This window comes from Aythya marila, assembly GCF_965140915.1.
Source record: "Aythya marila genome assembly, chromosome: 5".
Taxonomy (NCBI): Eukaryota; Metazoa; Chordata; class Aves; order Anseriformes; family Anatidae; genus Aythya; species Aythya marila.
Window position 1 is genome coordinate 35,207,797 of NC_139046.1, and position 23,551 is coordinate 35,231,347.

Sequence of the window (23,551 nt, forward strand, 5' to 3'; positions counted from 1 at the left end):
CTTTGTCATCAAGCTGTTTTCTGTTACACCTTCTGGAATCCAAAGCTTCCTAGGAGGTGGTGGATCTAGGATGATCCTCATGGGCTCCTTCCAACTCCGATGTTCCAAGAATTTATGGCTAGCACTGAGCAGCTCCTCATTTCTTAAATGCACTGAAAGCCACCAGAGGTCTAGCAACTGAGGATAATCTTTTGAGACAGCCTGAGCAACGGGCATATTAGCAGAGGTGCGTGCACAGATTTAGCTGCCCTGTGCAACTTTTGCAAATTGGCTTGTCCCCATGCATCACAGATTTTTAATTCACTCGGGAACGCTGCAACCCACTGGTCTCTCACTTCCTAATTTACCGAGCAGCTGCTTTTGTTTCTTCATTTTATCACACGGTGAAGAGGGAGCATCACTTCACCAAAGACTGCAGCCAGCATTTCCAAGGACTGCACTTGATATGCATGCATGCTCCTTGACATACCTGAGGCTGCTGGCAAGAAACGTCAGCTTCCTATCTGTATGCTGAGAGAACTCTGCGTTTTATAAACTTGCTTATTATAGGGGAATGAGCTCATTATTATTGACTCCCTGAATACACAAAGCAAATTGACTATTTGTGTAATTTTTAACAACGCAGCTGCAGCTCTGGACATCGCAGTCTGTTGCACTGCGAGCAGTCTGGCCAGAATTATCGCTCTGACATTTCTTTGTGAGTGCCATGGGAAGCTGCTACGCCACATGTGCACAGCAGAAGGAGAAGCATTTCACCTCGGAAGCACGGCAGCTCCCAGCCATTTCTGGGTACCACTTCCCAGGCAGGGCTCAGAGTCCCAGCTCGCTGCTCTAGCCTTCAGACAGCCCTCCTTTAGGGAGTCACACTGAAATTAAAAAATACATAACATCGTCTAACAAAAATTGCCTAAGTGATCTATTAAACCATTAAACAAGGTAGCACCCTGCTTTTAAAACCCAATAAAGGGTGGAAAAAAAATCTTTAAAGATCGGTCCAGGAGTCCACAGGCCCCACACACCCCACTGCTCTCCCCTGCAGCCCTGCCAGCTCTCAGTGGTGCTTCCCTGGTCCTGAGCCAAGATGCCAGGGGTGATGGGGTCTGTGTGCATCTCCTCATTAGAAAAAGGCAGAGCCATCTGGTGCCTTGTGCACCTGAACCACATCTCGTCTGCGGAGGGAAGAAGCAGGCAGAGGGGCTGAGGGCTGTGCAGCTGCACCAAAGCTGCTCCCTGTCCTTAGGCTTGTACAATGGGAGCTACACTTTGGAGAATGCAGCCGTCCCACTTGCCATCACCACCGCAGGATATAAAGGAGGACAAACAGCAAATTTTAAAGGGGAAAAGGCTATGACTTCTGTGAATTAGATAGCAAAGGAACCATAAAGGTAAAGTGCAGCGAATTTATTTTCTACTGTTTTAAGTAGAACCAAGAAGAAATCCCACCTCAGCTCCAGCTGAAGCACAGGGAAATAAAGCCAGATAAGCTCCAGCAGCATCTCTTGGTTTGTTTCCATTCACAAGCCCTATATTTGGAAGGAGATGAAGGACAAGCTCTGTAAATTTTCTTGACAAAAGGGGAATGGGGGGGGATAAAAAAAAAAAAAAAAAAAAAAAAAAAAAAAAAAAAAAAAAAAAGAAGAAGAAAGTTTGCAATCCAGACGGGAATGTGGGAGGTGGCTGCGATAGCAGAAACCATCCCAAAGCTGCACCTGCTTCAAATCAATGTGCTGCAACTTGATCCCAGGGCTCTCCCCCTCTGCAGTTGAAGCACAGTGACCCTGAGGAGGATGGGGTGGCAGCCAAGCAGGACCTTGGGAAGATCCAAGAAATATGTGGGAAAAACCTGAACAACAACATGTCAGCAGAAAGCGGCTCTCCCAAAGCACCTGGCAGACCTCAGGACGCCTGTTGTCTGCTATGAACAATTCAGCCCAGTATCTTGGTTCTTTCCTTGGAAACGTGCACGAGACAAGAGCTGTGTTGGTGGTTAAACATCTCCATTTCTAATCTCACCGCTGTCTTACACACTGCCATTCTGGGACAGGTCTGAAACGTTTTGGGGATTGTGAAGGCCAAGCACAACACGCCCTTTGCACACCAGCTGGATTCCAGCAAGTCCTTACATTTTAGCTTGCTGATAGAAAGTTCTCCATGTTTGTGCCCGAACACAGCTGTAAGCTTTAGATGTTGAGGGGGAGGAGGAGGAAATCACCAGTTCTTTGCTTGTTTCAAGCCCAGGCTTCTTATTTAGCACATTTTTAGCCCATTCTAGGGGAATTACACTGCAGCTAGATAGCTACTCAGAGTCATTCAAGCCCCAAGGACCCACTTTGCCCTTCACAAACTGGTCAGGAGCTGCCTCGCTGCTCTCTCCCACTCACATCTTCTGGATTGGATTGGCACGTCCCTCACCCTGCCACCAAGATCTGGCATTAAATGAGTCAGGGCTTTTTTGGAGACCTCTTTGTAGTGCAAGCAGGCAAACACAGCAGCTGGCTACAAGGCAGCTACAAGGTAGGTTTGCAGCACATCAGACAAATCCATTCAAAGAAAAGCCCCAAAGCAATGTAAAGCAGTAGACTAAACAAATAAATATACAACAGCAAACCATAATGAATGTTCTACCTGAGCGCTGGGCACTGGGGGAGAATTTTCTGCAAATTCACACATGAGAAAGCAGAGCCTCAGTGAATGCCTTGTGGCCTTCGCTGGAAGGGTGACAGCAGATGCCAGCTGAGACCTGCCTGGGGTTTGTTTGCCAAAGGGATGCCTCCGCTGCACGCAGAGGATGCAGGAAGGAGAAAGCAGGGAGATGCTGTTCTGAGCACGCAAAGTGTGACTGCTGCACCTCAAATTAGGCTTGGCAGCAGCCTAATGCCTTTCGGCCAGCCCCTCTGCCCTACACGGACACATCTGTGGCAGGTTAAATCCTGTGCCCCAGCACCAGCACACGTGCTGCATGCAGCACAACCCCTAGCCAAGGGCTGGACGAGAGGTACCCTATTCGCTCTGCCATACTTTTCCCAGCCCGTGCTTGGGACACCCCATCCCAGCACCACCAGGATCTTCCAAAAGGTCTATGCCAAAGCACAGCAAAGCAAAGCAGAGCAGCCTCTTGCTTTGGAGCAGTTACCTGTACCATTTCCAAACAGCTTTTAGAAGGAATTCTGATCAGTTGCCATTCAGCCTAAGTGCTGGTGCCAAAACATCCTTTGGAGAAAGTGGAAAAAAACCTACCATATTGACATTGGAATTCAAAGCAGCTGGTAGCAGGCACCGCTGAGGCAAGGCATGCAGCACCCAGCAGAGAAAAGATGTTCATAGTTAGCCTCACTGAACCCAGTGGGAAAACACCAGTGAGGGGAGGAGATGGGGAAACATTGGGGTTTTACCCCAATTCCCCTTACATCTCCAAATCCCCACTAAAAGCACCTCTGCATCTGCTTACTGTGGTCCCTGCACTCAGGATTTTACTCTTCCCAGTGATTCTGTACTGCTTTTTTTGAGCTGTCTGCCTGCATAAACCAGTGGTACCTAGCAGTACTGCCACCTAGCACGGCTAGTGGGGAACGAGTACTCTTGCTGCTGCTGGAGCGCTGGACTTGCCTGATTTATAGTTTAGGAAAGAAATGTTTCAGGTTGGTAAATGACACATAAGGGTCTTGGCCTAAGTGTGAATTGCTCTGGAAAATTTGAGCAATATCTTTTTGTCCACTCTCGAGTTATTTAAGTGACAAAATTATTTACACTCACAGTTCTAGCTGGTGCATTTTCTTCACACTCAACCAAGTTGTTTTTACTACTACAGAAAAAAAAAGATGAATAATTATACCATAATATAGACTAACCTCCCTGCTAAACTAAAAAGCATAAAACCTCTTTTCAGACCACAAACGAAATTACACCAGGCTGAAGGCACAGTAACGTAAGAAAGAGCTTTAGCAGGAGAAATCACTGTAAGCAATGAGAGCTCATTTTGAGTAATACACAGAAATCCTTTGTTTAGCCCTGTAGATACAGAGTTGGAAACCTAATGTAAATCTCTCTTGTGAAAATGCATTGATAAAAGTAACACATCAATTTAGCCCCGGCTCCTCTGGAAAGGGCTGAGACAAGTGGTTTGCTTCATACCTTCGGAGGTACCAACGGGACTGCAGGGCTGCTGGGGGGCTGGCAGCAGACGCACTGCAGAAGCCTACAGAGGCAAAGCCCAGCTGAACGCTGCGCGGTTTAGGGGTCAGCTTGGTACTGCAGGAGGATTTAGTCCTAAATATAGCAAGGGCTATCCTGGGAGACCAGAGCGGGCTGTCGGGAGCCTAACGCCATATGAGCAGCTTTAGGTTTAGAGAACAATGATCGTGGCTAAGAGGCTGATTCTCACAATGTGGGCCAAATCCTGGCTACTGGCAGAAAGCCCAAGTGAACAGGTTTTGCCTGGGAGGAGGGAACAAGCTCATGTAACATTTGGAAGACTGGCATCTCTTTTCCAAACAATACAGGATCGAGGAGACACAGCGACAAAGATGGCTTTTTGCACTCCTGTACATGCTGCAGTACAGCCAGGAGATGAAATTACTCAACTTTTTGGCTAAGACATTTGCAAAGCTGTTTGCAGCTTCCCCTTTCTGATTCCTCTGGAGAAAATTCCGCCACAAAGTTGACTTCTGCCCTGGGTAGGGATATGCAGCATCCCTGCCACAACAGAAATTAAACTGGGGCGGTCTATGTCTGCTAGGAGATGGTGACAGCAGGATGCAGCCTTACAGAAGCAAGCAGCATCCAGCTTCTGAGTGAAGGTGCTGATGCTGAGGTAGGCACGACCAGCCCTGGTGACATCCTGGACACAAAGCCAGCCTTCCAAATCTCACAACCATTTTGTCTGTAGGGTAGCTACTGTTGTATCACCTTGGACAAGCCTTTAAATGATTGAGCTCCAGCTCTTTGTCCATGCTACAAATACATATCAAAACCTTACATCTGTTTGCCAATTAACTCCATCCGTACCTGCTGTGGTCTGAGAAGGGGAGAAGTGAAACGCACTGCTGATAAATCTCCCCAGGGATTTTTTTTTAAATTAGAAGGACGAACACTTTAAGAGATAACAAGCCTTAGAAAAATTAGAGACTGGCGTTCCAGCAGCACATGGGTTTGGCAGGTGTGGAACTGAGCTATCTGTAGGACTTCTCACCCACTGTGCACACTAACGGGACTTGTTGTTTGCCGGTGGAGAGCGATGCAGTTGCAAGCATTTTGCTCACTGCCTGAGAAGCAGAATAGTGTCGGCTACTTCCTGACTCTCACACGAGCAGGAAATTCCCTTGCTCTGCAAGAAATGGTCATTTCTTGCAGTCCAGAAGCACAGTGCACATTAATGGCACAGGGGTCCCAGAGAACCAGAGTCTGAGTGCTGAATACAATTTTAAGCAAGCTAGAGGCTTTCCCATGGCATCCATTTAAAGGCAATCTTTGGTGTTAGGAGATGTCTGACAAAGGCTGCACGTTAGGACATTTTTTTTTTCACACCACATGACCACTGAAGCACAAATGAAAATGAAAAGAAAGAATAAAAGAGGTACTTTGCGATGCATGGTGTGTATATACATTTAGGAAAAAGTCTCAGTAAAGTAGGAACACTGAATACCTGCTCCTATATTGACCTCTGCATTGAGTCTTTTATTTTCTGCTTTGTGCAGCACCAGGCACACCAGCAAAACCCTCCACGATCGCTTTCCTATTTTTGTTGCAGGCACCTAATTGCTCTTATGGGTGTACTTGTGGGGCTCTTCGTTTCAGATTCAGTTTCGTTGCAGGTTGTTCTGGGAAATCCACAAAGAAAAGAACTTACATTTTTGTTTGGACGTGTGACAAACGAACAGCAACAGCGACGCACTAGCTGCTGAGGCCTCAGCCCCAAGCACACACCAAGCCCTGGGACTCGCGATCTTAAGATGGCTCAGAGGAGGGCAAAAGGCCAAATTAAGCCACAAAGCGATCTGCTCTCCAGAGCAGAGGCCTAGTGCATGGTAGCACAACCCAGTGCAAGACTCAGGTGAAAGTCATCCTGCTGGGACACATGAATGAGCATCATGCAAAGCTATCAGCTCACAGGGAGGCACTGGACACCTGACCACACTGCAGCTTTGTGCCCACACCACAGCAGCCCTTTTAATTCCCTGCAGCACAAGCACCAGGTCGCTAAGTAGCACTGGCTCAGCTGGAATCAAGACATCCTTCAAAGCTGGACACCTGGGTCTGCCCCACATCCCCTCCTGGCTGCCTTCCTGCCAAGCAGAGCTGCAATGTGCTACCTCAGTTTGCCATCCTGAGACACCTTCCTTTACAGACGTGCAGGTAACCGGAGTGACTAGGTGAAACTTCAAGAAAATACCACTGACATTTCCCCAAGTTCTCACACAAAAGGTAATACAGATGCACACAATGAATGATTATTTTCATGTTTTCTTTCCATGCTGGGAGTTTGCTCAAGACCTACAAAAGGAGTTCTGTATGCTCAGTGAGTAGGCACCATGCATGTGCTGCTGTACATGTATATGCTTGCTTTTACATCCTGTACATGCTTGAAAACAAACCTAAGTCGGTGGAAGAAAGGTCACCCCTCATTTTGCCTTCTTAGAGAACGACATTGCACTTCCAAGAGATCCTTGCTCTCACTTGGAGTTCGTTTTTAAATTCAAGTGTCCTGTCACCTCACATCAACACTCACAGCGCCTTGATAAGACCAGAATGAAACCTAAGGACCGACTGCTGACAAATCCTGCACGGGCTCATCGACCTGTTACAGCCCAGGACAACCGGACCACCACCTGGCAATGCTGAGAGCACAAACTGGGCCCAGATCTGGGCCAGCTACATTTCTGGTTTGAGCAGCTCAGAATTTGGCATTATGGTCTAAATCTGCTCTGGAATTAGCCAAGGATCTGCACAGTACAGTCAAAATCCCTAACTGAGCCTGGATTAGAACTGAATTTCCCTGAATCATCTTCACAGAAAACACAGTCGATCAGTTCAGGTAGAGGAACATCAATCTAAAACATTATTTCATTTATTAAAGAAGAAAAATAAACAAAGCAAGTAGAAAAATTATTGCAAAGACAACTACGTGGCTTACCTTATTCTAGTATGCCTGGCTGTGATGCCCCTACAAGCAAACATCAATATTGGGCAACAGGACACATCCCTGCAATACTCGCTCACAGTACCAAGGTCTATGGGACTGATGGGACTGAGGCAGGGATTAAAGACATTCTAAAACCAGAAAGACATTTCAGGACAGGGGAGGAAAAACTGTTAAAAAATTAATATGTGGTACAGATAAGCTGTAATCAGCGTACAGCTCTGGTTTCCCATGTTAAAGATGAATTAGTTGGTCTGTCAGCAGCTCCATCAGCCAAAAGAGGCCATTTGGATGGAGCTGAGCCTGTTTACTTTCCAAAGCTGGCTGTGCCTGCTTCATATTGCAGGTCCCCACATGGGCTGCACAGCGATGCTGATAACTCCCTGGGGAGCTCCAGTCCTGCTAAGTAGTTCACTGTTTAATTGAACTGACCTTTCCCGACAGTGCCCCATGTATTAAAAGCTGCTTCACTCCCAAGTGAAAATGGTTTGATAATCATAATATTTTACTCAGTGGACAGTTGTTTAAGAGCAGAAAATAATCAGCTCAATGACTAGGCTCTCCTCTGGAGGGGCCCAGCACCCAAATGACAGAAGGTGCTGCAGGTGAAGGTAGCTGGCAGAGCCAGCAGCAGGAGCTGTGCTGCTGGAGGATGAGGGGTGTGTGAGGGGCTGGGTGGCCAGGGGGGCTGGCACAGCTCATGGGGGCACAGGGGTGGCAAGGCCAGCAGGAGAAAGTGGCTCTGGGCAAGCAGAGCGGTGCAGGGCTGCAGGACACAGCAGCAGCAAGGGACACTAAACAGGGCAATCTCATACCCTGAGATGGGGAAAGGGCAAAATGTGTGCTGCTGTGATTTTCGGTGTCACTTTTTTGACTATAGACACCATTTGCCTTCAGAGCTTGAGCGGCCTTAAGATGAAGAGATTTCATGTGAGAAGCATGTTTGTCAGGAGCCCCCTTTCTCCCCATTTCCTTCAGGTTGTCTTACCAGATTTATCTCTACTGCCTTCTGTGTTGGCCTTCATGGATGTACAGCATCTGGGAGAGCTCTCTGGGGCTGGGAGCCAAGGTTGTGCAAAGCAGCCCATCCTTGTAGACTGTTAAACACCTGATAACAGATGATGCTTTGCTTTGCTTTCAACTTAGAGCTATAAGGCAGTTACTAGCCTGAAGAATACTGTGCTCTGCTGCACATTCCCCTTCCCAGTGTGTTCGTTCTCAATCCCTTTTATATACAACTGGCATTTTGTGGGTCTCCCAGGTCAGCGTAAGGGCTACGGTGCAACATCACTTTGTCCTATTTTTCCACTGCAGGAGCTGCAATTTCCTTTCTCAGGAAAAGCCAACCCTTTTCTTTCCTCTTAGTCTTCGTGTCTCAGAGTTGCAGGCATTTAAGGAATGCGCTGTTCAGTAAACTAATTTTTTCTTGTCCTTTATTCACAAGGACATTTGTGTTGTTTTCCTCTTTTTGCTAAAGCTACACAGGACAGGGACAACACTCATATTTTCCCTCCCACAGAGGGTTGTTTTGACTGGTTGTGTCTGGTTGAATCCCTAGGAATGTGGGATGTGTGCGAGCTCCCATGGGCTCCTGGTGCCAGCGTGCCGAGATAAGGCAGCTGGGCTACCACCAGCTGCAGACTCGTGAGACAGCAGAGTCCTCGAGGCAGTGGGGCTGACCTGGGGGACACACCAGAAGGACACCTGAGAGACTCAGGAGGACCTACATGGGCTGCCATGAAGAGGATATGCACTAGGAAATTTGGCAATGTCCATTTTGTCTCTGCTTTTGTTAGCCTTAGATATCCAGTCAAGCAATCAGAAACACCTTGCTTGGCCTTTGTGGAGCTACCAGAGTCCACTGCAATGCACAAGCAGGTGAACCAAGCTCACCTTCCACCTTTACCAGCTATCCTATTGTGGCAGACACTGTCTCCGAGACAATCACAGCTGGGCCTGAAGGTCTATCTTTGCTTTGTATTTGTTTCCATGAACCCAAAGAGATGAGTTGAAGACATCAGTCAGCATAAAAATCCTCTGAAATAAAATTAACCCAAGGAGCTAAAATTGCAGTTGAACTGCAAGAGCTCTGGCGTGATTTCATCAACTCCCCTTTGAATGGCAATTACATTGTGAACAGATAGGTTCAAGCCTAAATCCTCAGTGTCTTCTTCTGATTAAATACTCATTGCCTAAACATCCATCTTATTCTCAGTACTTCTACTTATCTATTTAATCAATTCCCCCATTATTCACCTATCTTCTTTAGTCTGCATTTTACCTTCTTTTTTTTTTTTTTTTTTTCAGGTAATGTAAATTTACAGGAGTTCTAGTTCACTACAACAGCAAAGCAAAAACAAAAACAAAATAAAAACCCCACAACATCTTAGCCAGAATGTGTTTATACTCCTGTGTTTCTCAGCTTTAAAAAGAACATTTACGTTGTCTTATATTCACAGGGGATTGCCTTGAGACTCTGCGTACATTCCTTCTACATGGGCCCCAAGGAGCAGGATTGCATTCAGGAAAATATAGTATTTGTTGCTGGTTTGAAAAATTCATTACCTAACCTTGTATAAATGGTCCTCAACATCTCCCCTGAGACGGAAATATTTTGTTAGTGGAGTATTTTGAAGAACTGCCTTTGAATGAAAATTTAAAGAAAATATAAGAACAAGGATTCTTTTCTTTTGTTGTTGGTTTTACTACATGCTTTTGATAAAGAATATTTTAAGGAGAATATCTTATAATTGTGTCCCTAGTAATATTTGCCAAATGATCCCTTCTTCCTTTGTCCTTTTTTTAGCCTTTATAAAATGACATTTTCACTTTTTCAGAAGGTTATGCAGCTTTATCCTGGCTTGTAAAAGTTTTTCACAGATTATCTGTTTTCCTAAAGGCATTTTCTGTATACAGTTTATCTGTAAAATTTCCCTGATAAATCTAGGGCCCTTAGGAGGGAAGGATTAAGCTCACTGCATTGCTTACTGTCCTATCATTATTCTAAGGCATTGTCTGCTAGACAAGTTTCTAGTCGTGTTGGAGTGAGATGCTGCATTTGGGGTTTGGCTGGGGAGATACAATTAGTTATAAAGGAATAAATGATAGAACAAGAGTATTAATCAGCATTTTGATATGATATCAACCATTCTGTAAATATGACAGACTGTTGTGACAGGGAGTAGAGAGCCCAACTGAACTTTATAGCACTCTTTCATCTTTGCTTTCTTTGAGACATGGCTCCAGCTCACTGCGCCTTGCAGACTTGTAAATTTTCAAACATCTGTTCCCAGAGGAGCATTAGCCTGTTATAACTGATAGATTCAAAGAAAATATCATTTGCCCAGCTTGAATAGATATCCTCAAAGTCACTTCCAACTGTGCCTCTCCTTTTTCTTACAAGTGAGCAGTGACAATGTGATAGTGGAATATCACGGTAAAACTGAGAGTTTTATTAGCAGTAGTTCTGTACAATCAAAAACAAACCTGTGCATCTTCATATGTGTATCTCCCTGGGTCTTTGACATTTTGGCTTGTTTTCTCATAGCTGTGGGAATCCAGGTTGATAGCACTCTGGGCCCCAGGAGCTAGGAACTCTTGCCAGATTTCCTCCACTCTGGTGGTCACATCCTGTAGAGGTTGTTTTTTCAGATCTTGGACAGCCAACCAAAACCTGTAATGGACAAAAATTGAAAGTGGAAAGAAGAGAAAAAGAGAGATATAAGTAAGACTGCAGATAAGCCTGGGCAGAGTCCAAAATGACAAAGCCTAACCCAGTATCTAGCTGAATTCACAGAAGACTCTCCCTTTAGCATGATTTCAGGGGAAGGTGTGATAGACTTTACACCAAGCCATTATAACGTGGCAAAGATAAGAAAAGTGACTTTAAGAAGTGATACATTTCTTATTCAAACCATTCTTGCAGAAGTGTGACATTAGGCACACAAACAGGAAACCTCCGGAGCTCATGCAGCTGGAGTGGGCTCTGCCTCCTGCCGCCCCGCTGCAATCTGCTGGTAATTTCTGCCTGCAGGATCTGTCGTCTGGCAGGGATGCAAAATGCAGAACAAACTTAATATTCATATCATTTCCAGGGTGAAGTAGCACTGGCACTTAGAGAAATCTTTTGTTTTGTTTGAGATTTGTAAACTGACCTGCATTCAGATGGATGCCACAGGAAGAGATGAAAACAGAACCAAGTTATGCCCATGCCATTGCCCTCTGTAGGAAGAGCCAAGGTTGCTACTTGTTGAGGGCATCTGAAAGTGTTGCACAACCTTGAAAAACCCATGTCCCCCACTTGTCATTATGGGAGACTACTAAACCAGCTGAACTTTTAGCTGAAAGCCTATTTTCCCCTCCCAAATTATATAATGGTGCCAGCCTGCTATCACTGAGGCAAATGCTGGTAGGAGGACAAAACTGCCTCTCCTAAAGCAAAACCCTCCTGGCAATGAGGACGGCTGGAAGAGCCAGCAGCCTGGTGGCTCCCGTGCTCCTTCGGTCTCCTGATCAGCTGCCGGCAGGGTTTCCTGGTGCTCTGTGTAACTGCCGCAGAAACACGGGTACGTGTTTAGCCTCATCCCATTCCTGCTATACATACAAAGTGCCTGTTTAGGGAAAAAACAACAACAAAAAAACACAACTGATGACATGAATACTGCATACAAGGCCAGGCTGAGTCCTCCTTGCCCACTCCCTGCTCCTGCCCTGCCAGGCAGCTGTGTGACAGAGGCAAGGATGCTCGCAATACCCACGTCCCTGCTGCTGTCAGACCAGCCCTGTCCTGTGCACTCCTCCTGTCGCTGCCGTCCCTCTCTGTCACCCAGGCGAGGTACTTAATCCACCCCTGGAGCATGTGATGTCCTGCCTCGCTACACCTTATTATTTGAACACGGTGACACCCCCAGCTATCACATGCTCACTAAGAGTGGCGCTCACAGTGAAAACCTGACACCGTACGCGGCTGTCTTTCCATTACAAATATTTTACCGTTCAATTTCAGATGTGAGGGTAACAAGCGAACACAGAAAAGGCATGGAGAAGAAAGATGCTAATCAACCCAGAGTAGCTGGGACATTTCAGACAAACACTTGGCTAGACGGAAAATTTTCTGCTGGCGTATCTTCTGCCCTGGGAGCCTGGGAGGCGGGCAGGCAAAGCATGCTTGCGGGAGAAGTGGGCGCGCCGCGAGGTGACAGCTTGCCAGCACAGGAGCACCATCCATTTTAATAACCACTTGGCTCAATCTGAAAACCACCCAACCAAACCAACCTGACGCTAACAAGAACGAGCTCTTCCTACTGCAAGCAATTGTGAATTCGTGCCCAAGGCTGGATGGCCTCTTCAAGGCGAAGGGGAGTTTTGTCTCGGTAAAAATTTCAAAGCTGCTCGCTAGAGCTGGTATCTGGAAATCAAGGAACATCAAAGAGGGGTACCCAGCCCCACAGCCACAACTGCCAGGCAAATTCTCTGCCAGGAGAAACCACCCCAAACCCAGTGCATAAGCTGGGCTTCCTATGAGATTTCTAGAGCATTTTCAAGGGAGCGATGGGTATTTCTGCCCAGGAAGGATGCAGACACACCAACAGCTGCCCTGGAATTTGTGTTCAAAGTGCAAATGCACTCCCTCAGTCAGTCCTGCAAATTTTGGGGCACAAGCCCAGCCCCATGCCCATGAGCTGGCAGTAGAAGATACCACACTGGCTCCCCATTTCCCCTGGGAGGTGCCAGGGCTGATCTGCAGCAGTCACCCTGTGCAGGGGAGGGGGAAGATGCCCACCCACATCCTCCCTGCAGGTGTCCTGGGGAGAGCAGGACCAGCACGAGGTGTGTGCGCTGAGGGGAGGGCAGCATTGATCCCAGGCTCTCTGCCCTTTACAAAGCAGCACATTAGAGCTGGAGAAGGCTGGCAATAAGGCATTCCAAACCGTTGTCAGAGGCACAAAGCATTCTAGCCTCATCCAGCATGTAATTAAGCTGCTGTCACTTGCAGGAGATTTCCTGTAATGGTGCTTTACCCCGTGCAGCCTCCTTAAGGCACAGAGAGCTCCCGAACCTCCTGCCTGCTCTGCCTCTCCACGGGGTGCTGCGGGGGTGCTCCATCGCTGTGGGCAGTTTGCAGATGGCCCTTGGCAAAAAGACAGCTGGGGAAGCACTGGGGCTGCTCCTGAGGTACGGTGCAAAACAAAAATGAATTTTAAAACCTCATAAGACACAAAATATGGATGACTCTGGAGACTGGGGAGAGACTGTGGGGAGAGACATTAGGACAGTGTTGTGACCCCATCCTGGGGCAGGATGCAACACCCCTGGTTTGACAGCAAAGTCACTGAGTGACTGGCAGAGTTTGAAACATGACCACGCTCCCCTCTCCTTGCCTCAGTAGCCCATCTTGCATCTCTCACCTTTCACAGCCTTGTTCTCACTTCACTTCAGTAAGAGAAAAACCATCATTTTAACTGCACAGCTGGGGGTGGGGGGGAATGTAGGTAGGTAATAAGCACAAATCAACAGGAGGTTCAGACAGGGGAGGCGCTTACACCCTTGGATAGCTTGATGGCCAGATCCTTGGCATGGGGAGTGTAGGGTGGCTGAGACCTGTCCTCATCAGCGCTGGGGGTAGGTAGTGAGGCTGTGTGCTAGTGGCCAGCAGAGCCCTGGGCCATCGCTGCTGCAGCACGTCCAAGCAGCCTGCAGAGTTGGGGCGAAGGAGAGCAAGCTGCCTGCTGCCCAGCTGCCTCCCCCTCCTCCTAGCGAGGCTGTGCACCCCACTTCCAAACGGCAAGCTCCTCGTACTGCTGCCTTTTTGTTTGCCGGGTGAGGACACGGCTCTCCAAACTCCGGGATGTCCCGGCTCCCACAGCTCGGGATGCCCTCCGGGACGCGCAGCGCACAAGAAGCCAAGGCTCACAAGCCACAGCCGGCGCGGAGAGATGCGGCCACCTCGCTCCTGCCTCCCAGCCGAGTGTGTGCGATTTCCCAGGGCAAAGCAGCGCGCAAGCTGCTCGCACCGGGGATGCTTCCCTCGGCCGTGGAGCGCCCGTGCCGCCTGGCGGCCGGCGGGGACCCAAACTCCGCTCCTCGGGCACCGGCACCGGGCGCTGCCGGCAGCGGGGGCAGGCAGCGAGGGCTGCCCACCTCAACTCACCCTACAGCGAGCGCTTGGGATGGCTTTTGGAGCAGTTAGGAACTCTCTGCGTAACTGGTTTGGGTTTGGAGAAGCTTTGTAGAAGATTTTTTTTTTTCTTCCTAGGTCTGCTTTCCCCAGTGTCTCAGAATTTCATTTCCTGATGAAAACTAAAGAAAAAAAACAATCTGGCAACAAGTTTCAGCCATTAGGTGTCCTATAAGATACAAACGCTTTCTGCAGATAAAATTGTTTCCCAGCTAACTCCACGTGCAACATGTGTTCACAATAACACGCAAACCGCCTGCCCTGCTATATTGCAGGCTTTGCAGTACGCCCTATAAAGGATCATGTGTTCTCTGTTTGGGCCCATAAACAGGTGTGCAGTCTCCTTTCCCTTTGGGTAAAATTAGCATATCCCATATTCCCACCTAGCTTTCTCTTTCCAGCTGACACTCTTTGAAGCTGGAAAAAATCAATCCACCGGTTAGATGAACATCTCAGCTATCTCAAGGTGTCTCAGGAGATTTCCAGGTCATAAAAAATGTATAGAACTCTCCGTTGACTTTTTTTTTTTTTTTTTTTTTAATTGAAGCTTGGCATATTCTCTGCTATAGTTTGGGTACTTCAAAAATCAACAGAGGCAAAACACATTGTAGATGAAAGACGGCAATACAGACAGAAGAGAGCAAGAAAAAGAGTTGAAACAAAAACAGAACATAAAATATCCAACTGCCTGACTTTCCTGCTCTCACATAAATAATGGACAGCCAGTAACTAAGTAAGTTGCAGGGCTCAGCCAAGCCCAGGAGACTGGTGGACATGATCCTGCAAGTTTATTACAACACAGAAACACAGCTGGAAGGAGACCTCGGAGGTCACTGAGTCGAGTGTGCTGCTATCTCAGGCAGTGCCTCTCTTGAGACCCCCACCAGGACCAATTTTTCTTGGCTAGGAAGACACGGAAATACCCCACCACAATCAAGCCTGTGATTTTGGACTTGCACCACTGGGAATAAAAGCAAAATTTGGTCCCTTTGCTGCACCACTGAGTTACATTCAAGACACTCTCAGTTGCATACTTTATGAAATCCCTTTTCTAGCACTACCAGGAATTGCTAGGTTTTCCAGCAACCACTTCCACAGATCTGTCTTGAGGATAGCCCAGTGGCCTACAGGACTGCTGCCAACATTAATGAAGATCCTCCTGACATTCACAAGGAAGAATATGTTCCCACTGTGCCAATTCCCATATTTCTGGATAGTTACTGGGAAGAGGGTCCAAAAGTATTTTTTCCAGCAAGTGCTGTGCTCTCAGAAAGTTCCTTACAGCTTCCAAGAATTTGGGTGGGATACATTGCACTTAGCTATAGAAGCCTACCATGCAGACATTTTAATTTCAATTAGTGTCAGGCTTATAGATGGTAGAGAAAGATGGGAGCTTTCCTGTGTAATTTAGTTGCTTATCATTTTGTTTCCACTTAAAGATAAACCTTCCATTTAAAGATTCCACTTTCCCTGCTAATTTACTGACTTCTCTTCAGCTTCTCTCACTTGAAAAGGAGACTTGGTAGTGGATGGTGTAGAAGGTTTATGCTTCTAAGCTGACTACTTAGGTGAGATAGATCCCAGCCTTGCTGTTGGGCATAAATTAATCCTTACTTGCATGTTTAAGCATCCAGCAGTTATTTTCCTTTCTACTACACACTCTTAATAGGAATTCAGGAGTTTTCTCTGCCACACCTGGGCCTTAGGGAGCCACCTTTTACTTCTCAACACTGTTAACAATCCATCCTATTCCAGTTTACTTTATGACTGCTTGTGCCTTTACGTCCTGTTAATTATTATTTACAGCCCTAAGCAGGTTTACTAATACTGATCCAGTATTAGGTCATAATGACACCACATTAGCCAACACCGTGATAATGATACCGTAAGAATGATCGTAATGGTACCATATTAACCAATAATGATACCAGAATCTTCCAGAAAGGATGTGGGATTTAACCTCTTTATCACAGCCCACTAATTTGCAGCCTCCCATTGCTACAAGCTTTCTCATAACCAAAAAGAATGCACATCTGCAGGAGGAACAGCCCTGATTGACCACAAAAGGCAAATGCTTACTTGGTAATAATGAAAATTCCTCCATTTGTTTGAGTAGGATGAGCCTGGGGGACACCCGCCAGTGGTAAAACCTGATGGATTTCATTAGTGCAACCCCACACATATTTCAGAAAAACCATTTGAGGAGTATTTCAATACAGTATCTTAATTTTGCACTTCATCACTATGATTTAATTGCAAATGAGCACCTCTGTACATAAGTGCAGTAAGTATATACAAGTTCAGTACCTGTTCAGCCACACAATGTCAAGTTCATTTATGTAATTTAGTAACACTCCCTTGTTTATCTTCAAAGTAACTTTTGGGTTTTTAAAAATGACAAACATTAAAGTGCATTGATTTTTCATTGTTTTGTGACTGGCATGCTTTCCGTATTTCTCCCTGGGCAAGCAAATAGGATAAATATGACAAGTCAGTTCCAATGTCATTTAAAGTCACTTTCTGGGGAATTTCACTTTCAGATCTTACAGGCTAGCAGACTGCAATAAAATGGCAATTCTTCACATGCTTTACTAATGCGTATGATTGTTGAAGTGAAAGAAGTTTAACAAAACATAAAGTGAAAGCCTGTTCACTTGAGTTCTTAGCTGGTGTAAAGTGAGAGCAGCATCAAACCTTCTCATTACAGCAGCAGCACTAAACCCAACTGCATGTTCAGCTGATAGCAGATTTCCTCCATTGCCTAAGCACGATTCTGATTCCACTAAGTGGGAGTGCTCTGGCTGTGTCTGCCAACGAGCGCTAGGACTACTGGAATGGGACTGGGCCCTCACTGGGCCCTCTGCCCATCCATGTGCAGAGATGGCACCAGAGAACCACAACATGGCCTCAGGGATTCAACTCAGGCTGTGTAAAAAAGTGTTTTTTACTGAACACTACAATATCTAGGGCAGTCAAATGACATTGCTGCTGGGCCCTTCCCTGTCTTCCAGACTAACAAAGTGCAGGTGAAGACCACTGCAGTTCTCTGTGAAGTGCCTCTACGCTGCTGTACCTCCGTTAAGGGAAGAGGGTAAGGATCCCACATGCACAAGACACACTGACCCCACGCCAACTCAAACCCTCATCCTTCAGCACAGGTCAGTGGCTGCAGCCTGCCCTGGTGCCAACCACAAACCAGGTGGCTGTATGTAGGTAGGGCTGTGGGTTTAGCTCAGGATCTATTGGGGGTATCTAGCTGGACCTCTCTTTTTCTGTCAACATGAGAAGATACCTGGCATCAATAAGGGAAAATGCCTTACTGTGTTACTTCTTAGTTACACAGGGGTTCACTGGTGAATCCTAAGGCACAGGTTAGGTGTGAGTTTAGCCCCTAGTTTTGTATCTGGAAGGGCTAAAGAGGCATGCATAATCTGCTACACCAGAACAAAATGTGCTTTTGGTGCTCCCAATATTTTTTAGTTATTAAATCTTCGGTGGGGCTGTATTTTAGGGTAATATATTAAGGCCAGATATTGGGTTTAAAACAGTGTTACCAACAAGGCTGGGGGGGCTGCATTTTCTAGCATTTCACCCACACGAGACATTATGATTAGCCCCATTTGTTTACTTTAAGTTAGAAAAGGTTTCACCTGAGGTTTTCTGAGCTGAATTCTGATTCCAGGAAGCGAAGGAACTGGTCTCGTCCTACTGGGTCCTTCAGCACCTCATCCATGGAGAAACCCCATCTTTTCACACGCTGCTGACTAGGTTCTTTGCTGTTTGTAGAGAGAAAGGAAAAACAGATGGAATGTGCATTTCTGCCTGCTGTCCAAGCAGCTGCTGCTGTTTCTGCTAAGCAGCAAAGGGAGGAAGATTGTCAGACGAGGAGATGGTGGTGGCTTTTTCCTCAAGATTTTGCAGAAATACAATTTATCAAATAACATATAAAAAGAAGCTATAAAGGTCATGGTTAAGGCAGTTGTATTATCTGGGTGCTGCTTATATGGCAAAACGAGAGAGACGATGAATGATATTATTTTCTGTGACATTTCCTGTACGTTTCACATAAAGAACAATTTCTTCTATGTCGAAGCAGAGATTTGCCAGCAGTGCTCTCTGGGTCATTGGTGAGCTCCAGCGCATCTCCTTGTGCCCCACACAGCACTGGCTGGTCACTTGGAACTGGTTTCAGATTTTCAGTTGCACATTTGCATTAAAAAAGCAGTTTCACTAAAAAGCAGAGAGGACAAGGGTTCTAAAAATGATTACTGGTTTGTGGTCTTTTATTTTTCAGTGCCTCTGATTTTTGGATGCCTGAGTCTCTGAGACTAAAAAGCACCCCTGTCCTCCCCTCCATGATAATCAGACACCATTTTGTGTCTCAGCTGGGACACTGAGATGCAGAGGCACCCAAAATGACTCACAACCTTTCTGCTACATTATTTCTTAATACAACCCTACTTACATAAGCTGTTGTTTGGATTGCCAGACATGTTGCAGAGATGCCTATGGGGAGAGGCAGTGCCTGGGAATCACAATGAGGATCCTACAAGACAGTCTGCATCAGAGTGCAATCTGGATTCACAAAGTGTTTGAAAGCTTCTGGTATGATGGCGTCATACTACGAGACAACCACTAAAACACAGCTCAGCTGCTCACATTTGTGACAGTGGAGCCATTGTAAACAGTACGTATCTATTAAACTGCATGTCTTGTCATGTCCACAGCAATTCCTAATCCGGGAGCCTTAAGGGACGGTGGCGATCTGTGCTGAAGACAAATAAGCCACAGGGGTAAATAAAATGCCCACTTTGATTTCCTCTCGGTATAAAGACTAAGCAACATTGATGGGCACGTCCTCGCTCGAGGCACAGAGCGCTGAGGCTGGCTCCTCCTCTCCTGCGTGAGCCAGCCTGGACATGGGGACACGAGAGCCGCGCTGGTGCACAGCTACGCACCAGCCAAGTCCAGGGAACTTCCTGCTGAACACAGGGATCAGCAGCTGCTCTGCTTGCCACTGCACAAACTGAAAAGGCCAAAGGGCTGTCTAAATCCGAAGGCTTTCCAAGGCATTTCCCCAGTGCCACGAAGGATAAGCTGCAGTGGCACAGAGCTGTCCCTGCTCAGAAGCTGCCTTTGCCATCAGAAGGGAGAGGGGTTTTGTGCTCCTGAATGAGGGCTCTGCCCTCCTCACTGAGGAAACAGCCTTGCAGGCAGCACAAGGGCTACCGTAGCTCCTGGGGCCCATTTAATTATTCATGCAAGTTGTAACTAGATGCAGATGCATGGAGGTCTCTTACAATAGGAAATAAAATAGAAATACAGAGATGTTTGTTCTCCTGTCTCTCAACAATATATTTTATCTTTTCACCAGCAGGAGAATCATCTTCCTTAACTCTGAAATCATAGCAGAAGCCATGCATCTACTTTATATTCCCACAAAGGTCATGACACTGGGTAAATTGTATTCCTCAGGGACACAAAAATATTTTCTGGGATTTCTGGCTACCTCAGAAGACCCAGAAGTAATGGATGCCTGGATTATGTTGTAGGTAGGGTTTCTCCAGAGAAGTATTTTGCTCAAGTTGTATCTGTTCCTAACCCTGCTAGGGAGGATGGAGAAAATGAGAAACTGACTAAAAAGGAAATCCAAAATATTCAATTTATGTAAAAGGAGGCATAGATAAGGGAACTAATTACCAACTTCTGTGACCTTCAGAGAAGCAGGTGACAACACCTTTCACATCCCAGATCACATGGGTTTTACACAGAGAAATAACTTGCCCTTTTCCTGGAACACTGATTCACTATGAATTGGCTCCCTTAGGCTACCAGCATCTTAAAATTTACATTATTATTCAAGTACAGAGAGAATTAGATTTGGTATTTTCAAAGATTTGCTAAAGGGAGCTCCCAGTTCAGTTCAACAATGGCAGCTCAACAGCAGGAGAAGCTGCTGAGCACTTGCAGTAGTCAGCCAAAGGACGCATGAGTGAGCAGCGAAGGTGATAGGGAGCGTGGTGAATCAGAGCAACTTACTACACACCCGGAGCTCATCTTGCTTTAGGCTTATGCTAAAGGCCTAAGAAGCCATAAGCAAGCACTGTCCTGAATCAAATGAAACCAGGTAGCGCTTTTCAGGTACCCTGTTCTCTTGCATGCTGCTGGACACAGAAACAGGTTGACCTTACCCATGCTAACCCAGTAGATTAGTTGGGCTTTGACAAACCCTAGGTTTCATCCAAGTCTGCTGTCATATAGCTGCAAGACAGAGAAGCAGACGGGACAATTCCAGTCCTGCTACAAGGACTGCAGATAGTTACTGATGGCAAGACAGAGAGGCTGGCTGGGTTTCTCTTGCAACAGCATCACATGGGCAAAACGTGATCTAAATCGCAGCACTGTGCTTGTTTTGTTTTTTTTGGAGAAACTCTCTAGGGTGCAAGGCAGTGGAGGTCCTACACTCTTCCTCTTCCTTTTCATCTCCAACATTACACACCATAACAGAGACAAGCCAGTTTGTTCACTAAGGTGAGGTGAGGCCCAAACTCACTTTGTCATTCTATTATCGTTCTGACATGCCAAGTTTCATACATACATTGTGAGCTGCACTGATCTGGCGCCTGTACCTAACCTACCTCTGTGCAGTGGGTATGGCCACTACTCCAACCCTTCCTGTCCTGCCAGTGGAGTCTTGCACGGGGTCCCAGGACTGGGGGAGGACCTGAGAGCTGGCTCTCAAGTGTCCCAGGAGGTGCGCTGGAACAAGCATCTCTGAGCAGTACTGTATATCCACGGGCTCTCACAGTATAGTCCCTGCATGTCCTTGATGGGCATGAGAACACCCATTACCTGATTTACTGAGTAGTGCACATCAAGTCACATGGAAGTGGAAGGGCTGTATAATCCACTGAAGAAGTAATAGAGTATAAGCTTCTGTTTAAACTTGAGCTATGTGAGTATCTGGTGAAGTTACAGATGTCCAACTTCCTATCCTGTGGGAAGAGCGTACAAATAAAATTGCAAGACAACTCTAATATTACTTAAAACTGCCAATTCTTACCTCATTTCAATGTCCCACAAGGCTGCATCATCACTTATCCAGGGATTGGAAGGCTCAGCAGGAGTTATAAAGGGGTCATATTCCACATACTGCTCTGTGTAGGCTATTAAACTGACATATTAAAAATAAATAAATAAAAATCAGTGCCTGAATACTCAGTCACATGTCAGAGCTATAGATTTTTTTTTCCTTTTTCGTGATTTTTTTTTCCTTTTTTCCTTGCTTGGATCATTCAGTTTCTCAGCACCCACAGGATTCCCTTTTCCCAGGGAGGGTGTATGCAACGATTTCACCCACAAATTCACTACACCATTTTCCTCAAGCTTGGCCCTGTCAAGATGCTGACAAGAAGCTTGATGTGGCAGCAACTGAATTGATATGTTAGGACTTTGTGCAGGGAGCAACATGACTACGAAGCATGCGTCCTCTTCATTTGTTGCATGCTGCTACTGCCTCTTACCCCCTTTTTATTTTTTTTGCAAAGACTTCTGCACCCACTTACCTTTATGCATTGTGAATAACTCATCAAAATAGAATACACATACACCTGTGAAGGATCACAGTCCTGAGTGTCAGATCTTCACCCTATAGGTTGTTTTGTCATGTTGGTATACTATTTAGCATAAAGACTCAATTGCAATATACTTCAATGGTAGTTTACAGTAATTAATTTAAACATGTAGTAACTTATATAGATATTGGAAAACCACCTAGCATTTACACTAGGTTTGCTTTGTGCCTAGTTAGTTAAGAAATACAGGCTCTTATCCTAAGAGCTTCCTGGGAAAAAGGCTGTGCTTGAATAGGCAACTTGGGCATTCCACTGGGGTTGGGACCTGGGGGCAATTTTACAAAAGGTAGATGGCATACATGAAAGAATCAAAAGAAATTTGTCCTAGCCTACATGTGAAATACTCTGAGGCACTTTTTCATTTTTCTGTCTCTGTCTGACAACTAATTAAATAAGTTAATTGAGTCTCACCATACTGAACAACTAATCTACTTTCACTGTGATTGTCCATGGTCACTTTACCTCTGGTCTTCCACATCTCAAAAAGGCAAGAGCACGAAAAGACCCCGTGAAACAAAGGGCCACAAAAGGCAGAAAGTTTCCCTGACCTGCTCTGCAGTAATTATTTCTTTTTGTTTGTCCTAGCTCGTATCATGAGGCATTAAAATCATACACTTTTGTAACCACAGCAGGTTCCCATTGCCCCTCAGGGCACTCGGGGCTGTCTCATCTCATTTCATTAATTACATTTCATGACTGCTGTGGGTCAAGGGTTGGAGGAGAGAGCAGCGTCCAATTTCAGAGAGCAGCAATTCCTGAGACATCAATGAGAGAGAGGGTTGGTTTAAAAAACAAAAAAAAAAAAAAAACAAAAAAACAACAACAAAAAGGATCAATCAGGAGGTATCTGCTGTGAAATTTTGAATTGCTCCTAATAAAATAATAAGGCGGCATCAGAGGTGCTAAGAAAAGTACCAGCAAAAATAAAAGGGGGGAAAAAAAGCTACATAAAATGAAAGAAGGGAGGATTTGCTAAACACATTTTGCTGATTCAGTATAATGACAGCAGCTGAATCATTGTCTCGTTGTCTAAACAAGGCTACAGTGGGAATCCTACGGGAAAGCATTTCTGCCAAAATGCAAACCTGGACTTTTGGCCTTTCAGGTGCTGCAATGTAATTCTGGCAGAAGAGATGGTGGTTAAGAGTTCGCTGAAGGGTGCAAAGCTTGCACTGAGAACCTGACTGCCTCGCAATCAGGGGGCCCTGCTAAGCCCTCACAATAATTTGGGGAAACTGTGAGAATAACAGAGATTTGTGACAGATTTTCAACTAGGGAGCTGAGATTACTTCCGGTAGGAAGATGCTCGGGTTTTCCCCAGCCATTTCTATAATGCCTCGTGTATTGGGATTGCAGCAACATTACCTGATGCAGTCAGGGAAAATAGTAGGTAGAATTTATTCACAGTTTTGCTCAAAAGTTGACAAATCTCATCGCCAAATCCTAAACCTGACAGCATCCAGGTCTCCCAAGTGGGGAGAAAGGATGTGGAAGGAAGATAAACTGTTTCCCAGGTGCCTGGAGCAGGGGTGCCTCTGGATGAGGGATGCCTCTGGCCCAAAAGCTGGGCCCAGCCTGAAAAGTGCCTTGCTAGTAACAACACCT

General features: G+C 46.0%; 1 protein-coding gene across 2 annotated transcripts in view; it reads right to left on the reverse strand.

Moving 5' to 3' along the window:
* The window catches only part of RGS6 (regulator of G protein signaling 6), a 254,432-nt gene that overhangs the window by 25,313 nt on the left and 205,568 nt on the right, over positions 1-23,551 (reverse strand). For both annotated transcript variants that reach the window (XM_082760815.1, XM_082760816.1), the window contains 3 exons: positions 21,376-21,486; positions 17,963-18,088; positions 10,622-10,808 (listed from right to left, as the gene is read on the reverse strand). In XM_082760815.1, coding sequence (XP_082616941.1) covers positions 10,622-10,808; positions 17,963-18,088; positions 21,376-21,486 — 424 coding nt within the window. The remainder of the gene's footprint in view (positions 1-10,621; positions 10,809-17,962; positions 18,089-21,375; positions 21,487-23,551) is intronic.